The 17032-nt window shown below is 48.3% G+C and overlaps 1 protein-coding gene across 2 annotated transcripts in view; it reads right to left on the reverse strand.

The window, feature by feature from the left end:
* The window catches only part of LOC138491162 (phospholipid scramblase family member 5-like), a 113178-nt gene that overhangs the window by 20230 nt on the left and 75916 nt on the right, over window positions 1-17032 (reverse strand). For both annotated transcript variants that reach the window (XM_069617538.1, XM_069617537.1), the window contains 2 exons: window positions 12996-13107; window positions 11008-11107 (listed from right to left, as the gene is read on the reverse strand). In XM_069617538.1, coding sequence (XP_069473639.1) covers window positions 11008-11107; window positions 12996-13107 — 212 coding nt within the window. The remainder of the gene's footprint in view (window positions 1-11007; window positions 11108-12995; window positions 13108-17032) is intronic.

The following is a 17032-nucleotide window of genomic DNA, read 5'->3' on the forward strand; positions in this document are numbered from 1 at the left end:
TCCCTTTACATTAAAAGAAATTATATTTTATTTATATCGCGCTCGTACACAAGTGTTTCAGAGCGGGATCAGGCAAAAAGGGAGGGGTACAAGGGAGAAAAAAAACCACAGAAAAACAGCGATCTTACTAGGCCCAGTGACATTTAAGAAAGCGCAAGTGAATGGGAAAGTAAAATGGGGGGAAAGTGCAAGGAAAAGGGGGGGGAGTGGAAAGTGCAAAGCAGAGGAGAGAAAACATCAATAAATATTAAATAGAATAAATAATAAATAAGGGCTTAACACCATGGTAGTGCAGCCAGCAAGTGGCAGGTGAAAGTTAGTCAGAAAGGTATATTTGATAAGTGCAGAAGAAACGTGGGAGGGGGACTGTATGGGTACAGATACAGAACCTTAGTGCAGATGGTGGCCTGGAGGCAGTGCCGGAGGGTGGCAGGGTGAGCAGGTACCTGGGCCCGGAAGAACAGAGGGTGACCAGGTGCACAATGCCATGAGAAGAAACAGATCAGCAGAAGAGAAGGCAGAGGCAAAGAGGAAGGTCTTGAGAAGTTTACGGAACCAAAGATGTTTTTCCTCAAGTTTCAAGGTGGCCGGCAGGCTGTTCCAAAGGGAGGCATCAGCCGAAGACAGGGATCTACCCACAGCTTGTTTTTTTGCAAAACGACTAACCCTGAGGGAGTTGATTGATTGATATTTTATTTCTATCGCGCTCGTACACAAGTGTTTCAGAGCGTTAAAAGTAGAGGAGCGAAGGGCTCGAGAGGGGAGTTATTTACAGAGGGATAGTTGAAGGTATTTTGGACCCAGGGCCCAGAAAGCCTTGTGGACAATGCAGAGGGTTTTAAATGCAATCCTTGCATCCACCGGGAGCCAATGAAGGGATTTCAAGGCTGGAGAGATACGATCCCAGGGCTTGAGACCAAGGACAAGTCTTGCAGTCTTGTTCTGGATTAGTTGTAGAGGGCGGAGAGTGGAGGCAGGCAGATTTAGAAAGAGGCTGTTACAGTAATCCAGTCTGGAAAGAACCAGAGCTTGGGAGACAGTGTGCTTTTGAGGGAAGTAGAGGAAAGGCAGAGTACCTCTAAGGAGGTGAAGTAAAAAATATTTTTTAAGGACTACATGAAAGCACTAGGAGAAGATGATCCCACAATACTGCTGGGGGTCTTCAAAAACATCGCGAGGAGTGAGATCAGAGGAATCCTCAAGACAATCCCATCAAAAGAGAGCACAACATATGGGATGGCCATCACTACTCTCAACAAGAAGCTACTTGCCAAACCGAACAAAGACTTTGAAAGATACCTTTTATGCAAGTTTCAACAGCTTCCCCAGGAGTCAATAGACTGCTTTGTCATCAGGCTACAAAAGATGAGCACACATTGTGACTTTGCGAACTTCAATGACGAAGAGGCCTTATCCCGACGGATGATAGAGGGGTGCACCCCACCCATATTCAGGAAGCACCACCTGAAGGAGCTCCTCCCGCTTGCGGCCATCCTGGATCTAGACCAAGCACACCAAAGGGTTGACCACCAAGCCGCAGAGATAGAAAAGCCGACTGGAAGTGAGCAGGTGGCAGCCATATCCACTTATCGTGCAATCTGGCCACGTGAACAAGCCAACTACAATAGAAAACCCCAAAACACCATGGCGCTGATGGGTGGGAAAGAGAGGATGTGCTACTGATGTAGGCTGCAGTTCCCCCACAGCGGACTGTGTCCAGCGATAAGGGACTGGTGTGCCAGATGGTGGCAGAGAGATCACTTTGAACAGGTGTGCAGGGAAGGGATCTCCTTCCCATCACAAGGGATGACGAGCAACCCGAGGAACGTAGGGGCGAGAGGAGACTCTCATCCGTGGGAAGACCAAAGGAGGAATGATCCGCCAAATGACAAGCACCGTCCAAACCCTTGGCCACCGAGCGGACGAGAGAGATGTGAACGAGTGGCACTAAAGAGATGACACCATAAACCAGCAGGAAGATACCATCCCTGTGAGGCATCACTGAAATGTAGCAAAGGCCACTGCCTCACCTAGATAAGCAGGGTGGAGATGTGGAGAGCAACCAAGGTCGGTCCCCCTTAAACCAGGTACAACCTTAAGAGAGGAAACGGAAGGACGGGGAACGAGGGATGAGAGAGGAAGAGGAGGGCCTACCAAAGCCTGGCAGTTTCCATGTAAAGGGAAATAAAGGCGGTTGCATTGTGGATCGGCTCCTGTGTAGCATTGAGCACCCCAGGAAGCCTGTTGCCGTTATATCGTTATCCAAATGGAGGCCACAACAATGTACGTTGTCAGAAAGAATGCGAAGCATAACAAACACAATTTTTGAATTCTCTACATCCCTCTCTTTAACCCAAACTACCACGCCTAGATTGAACAGCAAATCCTTCTACGTTGCGCATGCGCAGAGAAAAGTTACTAATGCGCGCTTAGACACATCTTAATAAGTATCGCAATGACAGGTTACTGTTGGCCTCTAAAATGCCAGGTGCATGAGCCACTATATACAGTGTACATTGTGCAATTAGCATAACATGAATCATTCTTGCAGCATGAAATTCAAATCTGTACCAAAGCGCATAATACCTAGCCTGGGATTTAAGGTGCGAAGTGCAATTAAGCCAACCCATTCGCTCTGCATGCAGAGGTTCACTTCACTACGCAGAGTGGCTACATTGTGGCAGCTTACGATTTTGTTATATTGAGGCAATAACAATTGTACATTGTTTTTTTTGGGCAAATGGACAGCATCATGTATAAATGCTGCATGTCCCAAACTGCATTATGCGGATGGGATGGCAGATTCACTGGTAAAGGTTAGTAATGTGCTCTCGGCAAAGCCTGGGTAAGCCTCACAACTCGGGTCACTATCCGCCTAGAAAGTGCACAGCGCAGAAGCCATTTTGTAATATGCAATGTGCAGTCAACAAGGCAATAGTCATTCTAGCATCTGAAGCATAACCTGCAGAAGCTGGAATACGAAGTGCAAAGTGCAATTAAAAATCACATGCGCTATTATATGGGGTATTCATATTCCACACGCAGAATACATTTATAATAGCAGCCTTTAATTACTAAAAAGCCTTTAAAGTGCAAAGTGCAATTTTGAGGGGATTGGGTCCTCCGACGTATTCCATATCTATGACAGTAATCATCACAACTGTGCTGCTTTGGAAAATCTTTTGGCGTCCTGCGTCGATGCGTGGTCCTTGAGGGCCTCCGTCGAGCCGATGTCACCGGATGTTATAAGTAGGACGCACGACGCCCGTAGCCTCATTTCCGTTTTTTCCGCGAACGTGTTCGCTTCGGAGGTCTCGGCGTGCCTCGATTCTACTGAATCCTGTTCTTTCGGTTCTTCGAACCTGTTTCTTCATTGCTATCGTATGATGTCTTCAGCTTCTTCCACCCCGCGGTCCGGGTTTAAGAAGTGTCGGGTGTGCGGGTCCAAGATGTCGCTGACGGATACACACGACGCTTGCCTCTGGTGCCTCGGGGAGGACCATGATACGGACGACTGTGTCGACTGCCAATCGCTCACATCGAAGGCCTTGCGGGAGCGTAAGAAGAAGCTGTCGGTCGGTAAGGTGGCCAAGCCCCGGACGTCGCGTTCCACTGGTCTTTCGATGGACGATTCGGGGGGCGACCCTCCATATCGTCATCGTGAGTCCGGGGGTTCTCGGTCTGGGAGTCGGTCCCACCATTCCTCTGCCTCTTCGAGGCATTCCAGGAAGCGCTGTCATAGGTCGCCTTCCCCGTCCTCTTTCGAGGACTTGCGGGAGCGTTAGAAGAAGCTGTCGGTCGGTAAGGTGGCCAAGCCCCATAAGTCACGTTCCACTGGTCTTTCGATGGACGATTCGGGGGGCGACTCTCTGCATCGTCGTCGTGAGTCCGGGGGTTCTCGGTCTGGGAGTCGGTCCCACCATTCCTCTGCCTCTTCGAGGCATTCCAGGAAGCGTCCTCTTTCGAGGACTCCGCCCGTCGGCGGGTTGCTTGTCCCAACACGCATTCTACTCCTGAGGAATGGAATTCCTTCCGAAAGGAGATGTTGGTGATTTTTCAATCGCAGGGCTCCAGTCCGTCCGCGCCGTCTGAGGACGCTGGTCGTGGCCGTGATAGAGACACCGCTCGTACGCCTTCGGGCTCGAGCAGTCCTCGCGACGACCGGGCGCCTTCGAGGTCCCGGTCGGACAAGGATGGTCACTCTAGACATGTCTGTTCCAGGTCCCGGACCTCAACGCCCTCGAGACCTCGAGAACCTGTGAAGTCTTCGAGGACGACATCGACGCCGGCGGCCCCGAGGTCGTCGACGGGCTCTCTAGAGGCCCCGCCTCTGAGGAAGTCATCGGCGCCCAGGCTGTCGAGAGACACGCTCGGGGCTCCGCCCTCGAGGCATGTGTCGACGCCATTGAAGCTGTCAGTGCCGCGCTCGACTTTGACGCCGATACTGTCGACGCCCTCACCGCCTTATAAGGCGGCCTTGTCGGAGGTACCCCATGGCACGGTGGCACCCCCCAGAAAGGTGCTGGCCAAGGCTAAACATGTCTTTGTGCCTTTTTCTGTACCCTCCTTCCAGCCTCTGGATTATATTTCTGAGGTGGATGAGGTTTCTGAGGAAGGTGAGGTTCCTGCAGGGGTTCCTGATGACATTGTTTCTGGTCATAGTCAACTTGAGGACCTGCGTCAGTCGCTGCATGACGCCAGTGGTCTGGACACATCTCCGGAGGTGGAATTTGGTAGGCCGGAGCCTGGCATGCATGCCGAATCCTCATATCGGTGCCTCATGTTGAGGGTCACGGACTACCTGGGGTGGCCTGGCCCCCCCCAGGCGATTTTCAGCAGGATGACCTGACTGATATCCTGGACCAAGGTCCTCCAACTGACCCGGTGCTGCCATTCCATATGGCCTTGCAGAGAAGGGTGGCTGCGGCTTGGACTGCTCTTGAGAGTCCTTGCCGAGGAAATATCGCCCAGCCAGTGGCGACCCCTGCTACTTGACCACGCACCCTACTCCGGAGAGTTTGGTGGTGCAGGCAGCTACGGCCCTGGCAAAGTAGGCGTCGTACCCTACCATCCCTCCTGATAGGGACGACAAACGTTTTGACGGCTGGGCGAAGAAGGTATTTTCTTCTGGGGGTATGGCGCTTCAGGCTGCCAACTCCGTTTTTTCTTTGTCTCGTTTCACGCACACTCTGTGGAACTGTATTTCCCTAGCGGCTGATCATATTCCCAAAGGCGAGGAACGGGATGGTTTCCTTGCTATCGTGCAGGATGGCAAGGATGCAGTGTGTGAATCCGTTCAGTCGTGTCTGGACATGGTTGATTGCGTCAGCCGGTCCATGGTGGCGAACACCGAAATACGCAGGTTTTCATGGTTGCGGAAGTCGGGTTTTGCTCCTGATGTGCAAGCCCGGCTTCTCAACATGCCCTTTGATGGTGACCATCATTTTGGCAGCAAGGCTGACGAGAGTCTTGAGAGGTTGCAGACCTCCAAAGCTGCAGTGAAGTCGTTGAACGCTGCAGTTCGTCAACCTCCGCCTTTTCGTCCTAGGGGACAGCAATGGAGTGGAGGTTCCTTTCGATATTACTCGTCCTTTAGTAAATCGAGAGGAGCTGCAAGTCAAAGGGGCAACCGTAGGAGTGCCAGAGGTGGAAAACAAGGTACTAGAGGTGCCAAGGCCGCGCAAGCAGTTGCCTCTTTGCCCTCAGGCACTGCCGCAGCCACTTCAGCTCAGTCATGAGGCCCATGCTTCTCCGGTTGGGGGAAGGCTGGCGCAGCATCTTGCATAATGGCGTGCCATTACTTCAGATGTGTGGGTTTTGGAGATCATAGCCCACGGCTACTGTCTTCTTTTCCGGCAGAGGCCTCACGACAATCCACCAGGGAATCTCTCTTTGAAGAGTCCGGATCCGCTCCTTGCGCAGGAAATTCTATCCCTGCTGGAGAAAGGCGCCATAAAACTGGTGCCTGTAGCGGAGAGGAACAAGGGATGGTATTCCCCTTATTTTTTGATTTCGAAGAAAGAGGGAGGATTGAGACCCATCATGGACTTGCACGGTTTGAACAAGCTCCTCAGGAAGGACAAGTTCAAGATGGTTACTCTTTCTCAAGTCCTCCAGGCCCTTCAACTTCAGGAGTGGTTGGTGTCTCTCGACCTCAAGGATGCTTATTTTCATGTGCCGATCCATCCCAAGCACAAGAAGTACCTGAGGTTTGCGGTTGGCGACTCGCACTTTCAGTTTTGGGTCCTGCCGTTCGGATTGACCTCCGCCCCGAGGGTTTTCACCAAGCTCATGGTGGTGGTGGCAGTGTATTTCAGGAAAGGGGGGATTCATGTCTATCCCTAGCTGGACGATTGGTTGATAAGAGCGCACTCTCCCGAGCAAGTCCTGGATCATCTGTCCGTCACCTGCCACTCCCTTCACAAGCTGGGCTTGACACCAACTCAGCGGCTCCAGTATGTCGGAGCAGTGCTCGACACGTCCCTGGGGCAGTGTTTTCCTCCCCAGGTGAGGGCTCACCACATTCAGCAGATGGTGCACAAGTTGCAACATGCCCAGAGTCTTCCAGCGTTTGAGTTCTTGAGGTTGCTCGGCCTCATGGCATCCTGCATTCTTCTGGTGCCAGAGGCCAGGTTGCGGATGAGATCTTTGCAATGGGCTCTCAAGCTCCAGTGGTCACAGTCCTCCGGCAGGATGTCGGACCCCGTTCAGGTGCCGCCCTCGGTCGCCCAGGACCTTCTGTGGTGGGCAATTGAAGGCAATCTGATGAGGGGGGGGGCTCCGTTTTGGCAGCCCTGGCCAGATGTGACTATCGTGACTGACGCGTCCCTCACGGGGTGGGGAGCTCATGCCAACAAGCTGACAGTCAGCGGTCGTTGGTCTCTGTCGGAGTCCAGACTCCATATCAATCTGTTGGAGCTGAGGGCCGTCAGGCTTGCCCTGAAGGCTATTCTGCCGACTGTGCAAGGAAAGAATGTCCTGATTCTGACGTACAACACAGTGGACATGCACTACCTCAACAAAACGGGGGGGCAGGGTCACTTCCTCTGTGCAGGTAGGTGATGGAGCTCTGGTTCTGGTCCATCCAGCAGGAAATTTCGATCTCGGCAGGAGACGAAAACGAGACGGCGGACGCTCTGAGCAGGCAGAGCACAATCTTTCACGAGTGGGATTGGCTCAGGAGATTCTCCTGGAGATCTCTGCCCTTTGGGGGACTCCTCAAGTGGATCTCTTCACCTCCAGTGTCAACCGGAAGTGTGAAAGGTTCTGCTCATGGGAATTTCCTCCAAGAGGAGCCTTGGGAGACGCGTTTGTGGTGGTGTGGTCCTTACCACTGCTGTATGCGTTTCCTCCAGTCCCTGTCATCCCGCAATTGCTGCGGAGGTTACGGAGATTCGGTTCCCGGATGATCCTCATTGCTCCGGCATGGTCCCGAAGGACGTGGTACCCGGACCTTCTTGACTTGTCCATCTGCCCTCCACGTCGTCTTCCCTACCGAGACGATCTGCTCTCACGGGAGGGGGGGGTCAGGTTCTCCATCCAGAGGTCAGATCCCTCAACCTTCACGCTTGGCTTCTAAAAGGTTGAGGTATAAGGATTGGGACCTCCCTGAAGACGTGATGGAGGTGTTGCTTTCGGCCAGACGGCCGGCAACAAAGTCTCTGTACCGTTGCCATTGGAGAAAGTACTGCGACTGGTGCAGGGTTAAGAATGTGGATCCTTTTTTCATGTGACATTCCTGTGGTTCTGTCTTTTTTGCTTTCTTTAGCCCACAGGGGCTTGCAAGTGGGTACCATTAAAGGTTACCTGGTGGCGCTGTCCATATTTAAGCGCTCGTCTGAGGAGTGTTCTTATTTTAAAATCCCTTTAATTTCTCAGTTTCTGAAAGGGCTCACTAATGTGTTCCCTCCGTCACCTTTCCAGGTGCGTGGGTGGGATTTGAACCTTGTTCTCAAGTTTCTAATGGGTGCTCCATTTGAGCCTTTACATTCTTGTCCTTTTAGACTGTTAACCCTGAAAACGGTCTTTTTAGTTGCGGTCACTTCCGCTCGCAGAGTGATTGAGTTACAGGCACTGTCTGTTAATCCACCCTTCACTGTGTTTCATAAGGGCAAGGTTGTCCTTAGAGTTCGTCCTTCATTTCTTCCGAAAGTTGTGTCGGATTTTCATTTGAGCCAGAAGGTCATTCTGCCGGCATTTTACCCTCCGCCGCATCCTGGTAAGGACGAGGAGAGGCTCCATAGGTTAGATCCCAGGCGAGCTTTAAGTTTCTACATTTCACGCATGTCCCGGGTCAGAGTGGACAATCAGCTCTTTATTGGTTATGCTGGAAGGCGTTTGGGACAAGCTGTGACTAAGCAGACTTTGTCTAGATGGATTATCTTGGCAATTTCTGAATGTTACCGCCTGGCGGGTAAGGCCCCTCCAGTAGGCTTAAGGGCCCATTCGACTAGGGGTATGGCTGCCTCTACTGCCCTGCAGAGGGGTGTTCCTATTCTTAACATCTGTGAAGCAGCCACTTGGGCTTCGGTCCATACTTTTGTATGTCACTACTCCCTAGATTCTATACATGGGCAGGATCTGGCCTTTGGCAACGCGGTCCTTTACTATGCAACTTGATTGAGCATTCTAAAATTATATATTCTAAATTCTTTTCCCAACTCCTTACGTTGGTACTGCTATGGGATTCTGTCATAGATATGGAATACGTCGTCGGACCATCCCACCGAAAGAATGTTACCAGGTAAGAGAGTAACTTGTTCTTCGAGGGGATTGGGTCCTCCGATGTATTCCATATCGCTCCCTCCCTGCCTTCCCTGCTACAGAATTTCTTTTGCGATTGTAGCTTACGTTTCCACAAGGCTTTCTGTGGTCATACTGGCAGAAGATTAGTGCCACACGTTCTGGGAAAAAACTACAACTGAGGCTACGGGCGTCGTGCGTCCTACTTCTAACATCCGGTGACGTCGGCTCGACGGAGGCCCTCGAAGACAGCGTATCGATGTCATCGACGCAGGACGCAGATGCCGAAAGATTTTCCGAAGCAGCACAGCTGTGGTGATTACTGTCATAGATATGGAATACGTCGTCGGACCATCCCATCAAAATAATGTTACCAGGTAAGAGAGTAACTTGTTCATCTAATGTGCAATATGCCATGCGCAATCAGCAAAAGAGCAGACATGGTAGTTGAGACCTAATCCTGCCTGCCTCTAAAGTGCATAATGCAATGGTCGATCAGACGGATAAAAAGCAGAATAGAACCTCCAAAAATGGTATTTTCAATGTGACATTTGTCATTCCAAAGGTCAAGGTGCTACTAAATTTGGCAGAGTCCTAGGTTGATCACATGATTTGAAATGCTGAGCACAAAACACTGAGTACTAAGTCCAGTTTTCAAGAGACATTCACATGAATAACATTAGTGAAGAAATCGCGAATTGCAAGGGCCTCATTAGTGCACAATGTAATACACCTTTAATTAAATACTGATATGTGTAATAGTGTGTTACCGTTGTATTAAAGCGCGCTGCTGCCCCTGCAGCTGTACACAAAGCTGGCATAGTGCATAAACATCCACCTCATAGATCTTTCTATGGATTGAATACATCGAAGACAATCCACACCACCACCACGTTAACTGTTGGGTAGCACACAACGTACTCCTCTTCCCATACCAACACAGCCAGGTCTCCCCTGGAGGGTTACCAAGCACAGTTCTATTGGTTTATAGTGATTCCATCGGGAAAAAAGCAACTATAAACCAAAGCATCTAATAAAAAGCATCCAATGCCAAAACATATAGGCTATCTTTTACATGTAAAAGTGCCTTTCTATCTAAACCAGTCCATCGAAAATATAAATGGACTGGTTTCAATGGAAATGCACTTTTACATGTAAAATATAGCATTACAATGCTTTTTTTTTTGTAACTTTGAAACATTACATGGAGCTGTACAATGCTGAAATTTCAGCACTGGCCAGCTCCTTGTAACGTTTTAATTTTTTATTGTATATTGGGGGGAGGGAGCGGTTTACAGCCCACCCAACCCTAACCCTAATGTAACCTTTAATCTAACCCTAGACCCAACCCTAATGTAACCATTAATCTATCCCTAGCCCCAACACTATCCCTAGCCCCAACCATAACCCTAGCCCCAACCCTAACCCTATTGTAACCCTTAATCTAACCCTAGCCCCAGCCCTAAGCCTAATGTAACCCTTAATCTAACCCTAGGCCCAACCCTAACCCTAGCCCCAACACTAACCCTAATGTAACCCTTAATCTAACCCTAGCCCCAACACTAACCCTAATGTAACCCTTAATCTAAACCTAGCCCTAACCCTAATGTAACCCTTAATCTAACCCTAGCCCTAACCCCAACCCTAACCCTAATGTAGCCCTTAATCTAACCCACCCTAGCCCCAACTCTACCCCAACCCTAGGCCCAACCCTAACCCCTCTAATTTCGATGGATCCATCAAATTATATACAACGAAATAGCTATTCGATGGAATGGAATTTCGTTGCATATAATGCAATGGTTTGGTATTAGATGCTTTGGTGTTCGATGGATTGACCAGATACTGTTCTATTCACGCCAGGCTCTGCTGTTGCATGCATGGGGACAGATACTTCAGGGGTAAATGTCCTTGTTGTACCCTATAGAATACTGGGGTGGCCAGCTAGTGCCAAAAGGGGCTGCACAAGCTCCTAAAGTAATTAACCAGTAGTCCATTGTGTCCATGGATAGAGCCAGTTTCATTCCTCTAGGCAAGGGTCTGCAACATGCGGTCTCCATATGCTTTGGACTCAAAGGTATCTTTCCTCTGGACAATCCTCATCAGTTGGCTTGAAACTGGCTGAAGTTAACCTCGAAGTTGTGACCCCGAGACCCATGAAACCACCATAAGGACTGCAATTGTAATGATTGCAACCTGCGAAGAAAGTTCAGAACCTGCTCAATATGTGAGTGGAAGTCTTCCTTTCAAAGACTTCAAACTTACCGTCGAGTCCAAAGAAGTCATGGTCCATATTGCAGTCCTCGTTATAGCCTGGCCACCTCTTCCATATCACGGCCACGGGATAACCGGCTTTGGAGGTAACCTGTGCAATCGACAGTTGACAACTTTAGGGAACAGCTTAAGGTACCAGTGATATGCAAACATTTTAATGCTTAGCCCCCCTTCAGTGGAGATGTGGTTGCTGAGTCCCCCTTGAATAAAAATATTGTTGCTGAGGGCCCCCGAAATACATGTTTGCTCATATTTTCTATTAAAAGCTGTCACCATGTACCCTTTGGAAGAGCCTCGCCTTTGGGCCCCCTTAAGGGGGTAGCCCCACAATTTAAAGACCACTGAGATAGACGCTTTATATTAAATCGTACTGAATGACATAGCTGGTCAAATTCAGCAGAGGAAGCAAGGAGAGCATGGGTGCAAAGGAGGAGAACCCTACTCGGATAAGGAATGGTCTGTTGCAAGAAAAGACTAGGTAGAGTCGTTTCTATAATAACTTTAAGATAGAAATTGTTCTGTTCTCCAATTTTGAGACTTGTGTGGGGGGCTCTGAATCTAATTGTCTCTCGTCAGCCTCCTCCACCTTGTACATGCCCGCCTCAACCCATCCCCCAATGGTGATATGGCTGTGCTCATCCAGGACCTTTTTAAAAGGTACCAAGAACCTATTTGTATTTATTTGAATTTATATAGCACTTTAATCCAAAGCACTTTACAAAAGGAACAATCAATTACAACAAGCAATACATGACAATTGAAGCAAACCAGAAAACAGTACAAAGAACAATTTACAAAGTTGAGGTGGTTAAATGCTAGTGGAAAGAACAATAGTAAGAGAAGGGGTAAGAGGGGTAAGTAGAGGTAGATTCAGTCAAGGAAGAAGATGAAAGAGAAGTTAGGCGGGTGAGTGGAAGAGATAGGATTTAAGAGAAGTGCGAAATGAAGGGTAGGAGGTGATCAAGCAGACAGGGAGGGGTAGGTGATTCCAATGGAAAGGAGCAAGAAGTTGGAAGGAGCGGACGCGGGTACAGGGTGGAGGAGGAGGAGAGAGAAGGAAGAGCTCAGCAGAGCGGAGGGAATGAGAATGAGTATGGAAAGTAAGAAGGGAGGATAGGTAGGAAGGAGAAAGATTATAGAGGGCTTTGAAGACAAGACAGAGACAATTTAATTTGAGCTGAGAGTGAAAAGGGAGCCAACCTAGTGAGTTAAGAGAAGAGGAGATGGAGTCGCGAGGAGGGAGAGGGAGCGGATGTCGGAGTGATGGATTTGAGGGGAGAAAGGTGAGAGGAAGGGAGTCCAAAGAGAAGAGTGGAGCAGTAGAAGAGTCTGGAGAAGATGAGGTAGGAGATTAAAAGTTTTGTAGCAGGAAAGGTTAGGAAGGGATGAATTTTACGGATATTGTAGAGGTGGAAGCGGCAAGATCTGGCCGATCTTGCCTCTTACACCTAGACTGACCTTCCTCACTGACTTGTACAGTCCCTAAGTCTGTTTTAGAGCACTCCATTATAGGTTTTGAGTCATTCTGTTTAGCAGGGTGTCATTTCTGCACCCCTGGCTTCTTGATTGTGAACTAGGCCTGTCAGCTGCAAAAGGAAATGCTTTCCGTAACCCCGCTCCTCTGCCCCCTTGCTCGCCACCATTCTTCCCATCTGCCCGGCAGAACATTGGCATGGTTTGCTCTGCATGTGCAACATTACACAATGTCAATACATTTGATCAATTCAAGTTTTATGGCTAACATTTTAAAAACAAAGCACGTTTGTAGTCTGTGAGTCAAAATGTCACCCAAAACCCCTCCAGAGTGCCAAAACTCTGAAAGACAACCTGTAATTTTTATTGTTAAAAAAAGTAATCCTTGGATCGCTTCAACTTTTTCACCTATCAGGTTTTTTAAATAAACTTCATTTGATCCTGTAAACTAGCAAGGCTTCCACGTGCATGGAACTTTAAGTTGATGGGACCTTGACAATCCATACCTGGAACTCTTGATCGGTGTAGCAACGTGTGGCGCTCCAGCATCCGTGGATCTTCATGACACCCTGGCCATCTGAGTCACAAACCTCCAAAAGAGGACTGAACATACTCCACCTGCATCAAGGCACAAGAAAGAGTCAAGCCCGTCTGGGCACAATCATGGATTTCTTTGCAGACACAGGTGCTAATATTATGCCTTAGGAAACCCATTGTGGGGCACTGCAGCGCCCTTTGTGATCGACAAGGACCCTCACTTTCCAGCCTGCCTAATAGCGCATTTCTAAAAACCCACAAATGTCTGCTTTGGCTTTTTGAATAGAGCTAAACATTGAACATATGTTCTTCTGTGTCTGGTTATTTGGCTCTTTCCTTGAAATGCTCCTGGGCCCTGTGTGCTGTTACAGCCTCCCAGTTTTGAACTTGTCTTTGAGATTTTGCTTTGGCTTCTGCATCCTGGTTGTCACTGCTTTGTGCAGTGTCTGGCCCCATTCATCTACAGCCTTGAGCCTTGCTACCAGAAGCCGAGGCAGCTTTTGGTGCAGGGGGTGGGGAGGGGGGGTATTAGGGTGCCAGCGTGAGGCTGCTGGGCGCACTGTGCCCCAGGGGGGAGCCAGAGTGGGCAGCTTCCCCCCGTCCCCTCTGACTCCACCACTGCTTGCTACTGAAATCCTGTTTGCTGTGGCTGGTCCTATCCTTGCAAGTGCATCCTCCCTGCATTAGCTTCTTGTGCAGCGTCCTGTCCTGCCTCCACTACATCCTACTGGTTCTGTGCCCGTTTGTCAACACATACTTGTTTCCCTGTGCACTTCCCTCCCACAGACCCCCCCTTGCTTCTGCAAGTGATTTTTGCTCTACTTCTCCCTGCAGTCCCAGTTTCTTGCTTTAATGTCGTTTTCTCCTGCTTGCCAATTTCATGTATTTGCTGAGTGAGCAGCAAACCTTTGTATTAAGGTTTCCTACTTCTTCCTTTCTGGCTTTGCTCCTATACTTCCGTCCACAGTTGTATGCACCTGCTATTGAGTGTGACATGTTCCTGATAATTCCACATATTCACTAAGTTGGCAGCAACCTCCTGTCTTGTTTGTCACTAGTGCATTTAGTGTTCCGCTATTCCGAGAACACTAGGATTCTGAGTTCCTGTGGCATTTTCTTGCATGCTCTCTTCCTAAGTTCCTGATACCTGTTCTGATTTCTGGTCCATGATTTTCTCTCTTCTTGCATTCCTATGTGTCCTTTAAGGTAGTACTCATTAAGCACCCTTCTTCAGCATCTGTCTACAGTTTGCATATATTTCGTTGTTTTTCCTGCCTACCCTGTACCTGGATATTTCTATTCACTAGTTTTTTTTCACATTCATTGCAAATGCTCTGTAATGACTTTGGACCTTTGTTCTTCCCCATCTATACCTTTGTCCTAGATAGACTTCTGTCTTCCTTTGGATTTCACTATCACTTCTTTGCTGATTTAAATTCTAATCTTTTTCTCCTTTTCTTCAGTCACCCAGCCAACGCGGAATGGATTACTGAGTCAATCCAATCCATCACTGGAGGTCTTTTAGCTGCCTCATGCTGAACGTTTTAAATTCCCAAGTAATTTTCCTCCCGACTCCCAACGCCATCCATACTGTCCAGTCTCCCATATCCTTTCTGCCTCGCCTTCTTTCTCCCCTGCTCACAGCTTACAATCTTGGGGTCCTCCTTGATGGTGACTTTCGACTGCAGCAATTCATCACTACCACCACCTCTGCTGCTCATAGTAACCTATGTCCTGGCCCACCGGCCACATGGAAATGGAAGAGGGGCTCTGCATGGAGCCCTGCCTTCCATTTTCCCAGTGGCCATCTTAAGTCAGTCCCCTTCATTCAAAGATAAGACATTGCTATCAATACCGCGGGTTTCCAGATTGGAAACCCGGGGTGCTAATGGCAATAGCACCTGATGGCTGCGCTTGCGCCTATAACTTGTGCCCTCAGCAGTTACCAGGTGATACGGCTCGAATGACTCAGGAAGACCCATGGTGCAGAAGGAAATGTTGCTTCCCATGAGAACTAAACGTTATATACCTGTAACAATAGACCATGCTCTCAAGTAGCTCCAGAATGAGCGAATATTCCCTTCATGCCCCAAATAGCAGCAGAGCTATGATCCAACAATATGTCTAATCAAAACCTAATATAATTATGATGTAACGAGTGGTAAAGTACATCACTGTTCTCGGTTACGCCCTCTGATTCGGGCCACTTGCAATACACTTGTTATGAATCGTTATCACTAGCCTGCCTCACATCTAGCCAGAATATTGAAGATTGGCAAAGGCCACACTCGGATGGAATAGTGAATGATAGCAAGCATCACACCTAGACACAATTGCAAGGACAGCAATACCAACTAACCAATCCACTAACAATTTAATCCCTCTGCATACACCTCTCAAACGGTTACCAGACATTTGGTCGAAAAAAATTGGTCGACCAGACAAATGGTCGAACCAATTTGGTCGAAAACCAAATTGTCAAATTTTTATTTTTTTTATTTTCACCCCTTTTTTTTGGGGGGGGGGGGGGGTTCCCCCCGCAACTTTTTTTTTTTCTAAAAACCCATTTTTGTAAAAAACGAAAACCCGAAAAATAAATATAAAATTAAAAAAAAAAATCGACCATTTGGTTTTCGACCAAATTGCGTCGACCAAATGTCATTCGACCAGTTTTAGGTCGACCAAATGTCTGGACACCCTCTCAAACTCTAACCAGACACAACCATGAACCTAAAACACAGCAATCCGCACTACACTGCAACAACAAAACAAACCACTCATAGACTAGCACAACAGCACACGATGACTACCGACCGTAAAACACCCCACGCCCAGCCAACGGACCCACCGGTCTGAGGGTACCAACAGCACATCACTGCACTCTTGCACTTTTCCAGCTTATTCCCACTAACTCACCCCTCCTTCTCCCTTTTTCAGAGCCGCCAGGGGACCACTCCGGTGGTGATAGTACGCAGTATAAATATCCTTTAACATTAACATAGTGTCAATGTCATTTTCAGTGCACTTTTTTAATTACACAGAAATATAAAACTATTCTAAGGATGTTTCCATACCTTACCGTTTACCAACATCACTCTGTAAGGAACACATGGTGGCAATAGTAAGACAGACACAAGTGACCACAGTTCAAGGGTGTTTTATTGAACCTTTGGAGGGTGTGATAAACACCCATCTAAAGATGGGAGCCTATACTCAAAAAACCTATTGCAATCCTTACTACTAGTTAAACATAGTGTGGGGTGCAGAAAGAAAGAAGCGTTCACAAAATGCTGTCAGGATACTTGGATCGTTGGCCTCCCTTCCCCACGTTTTCAGCATGGGGCAAGGCGGTTCAGTTGAGCAAAGCGCACACTCTGACTTTTGCGGCACGAGGATACAGTTCCAGTTTGACAGTTCACAGAACTCAAAACCTTCTGTGTTCAAGTCTTTTTACTTCTCACCAGTCTCTTGACGCAGAGGGCCTGCTGTAACAGAAGCGACATGCAAATGTTCTCTTTAGCATTCACAGTATACGCCTTGGGTATTCACCCTGGACTTCCCTCAACCGGGCACAGATCCTTTTCACAAACAAACAAAAAGTTCAATGTTGGATGCTCTCTTCTTTGCTCAGATCGTTCCACGTTGGATCCCCCTCTTCTGGGCTCAGATGCCTTTTACCAATACAAGATTAAATTAGTCTCCCTCAGCCGGGCTCAGACCAATTGGATTTACTTTATACTGTCGAAGTCTTTCGAATGTTCACAGGGTTTAGCAAGTCCTGGTGCATGACCACTTCAATCTCAATGTGCCTTTCACACTCACCATTGGTTGGATACCTAATAGAGACATTCGAATGAGCACCCACGTGGTGCCGGACCACTCTGTGCATGGTATCTTTTCTTAATTTCCCCAGTGTTCAATTATGAAGTTCAAGTAATTCTTTCTGACTTTCACAAATGTTCTCTTTATACAATGTTGCCACTTGCAATCTTGGTTCAAAACACAA

Source organism: Ambystoma mexicanum, chromosome 10 (genome assembly GCF_040938575.1).
Source record: "Ambystoma mexicanum isolate Mex_15411 chromosome 10, UKY_AmexF1_1, whole genome shotgun sequence".
Taxonomy (NCBI): Eukaryota; Metazoa; Chordata; class Amphibia; order Caudata; family Ambystomatidae; genus Ambystoma; species Ambystoma mexicanum.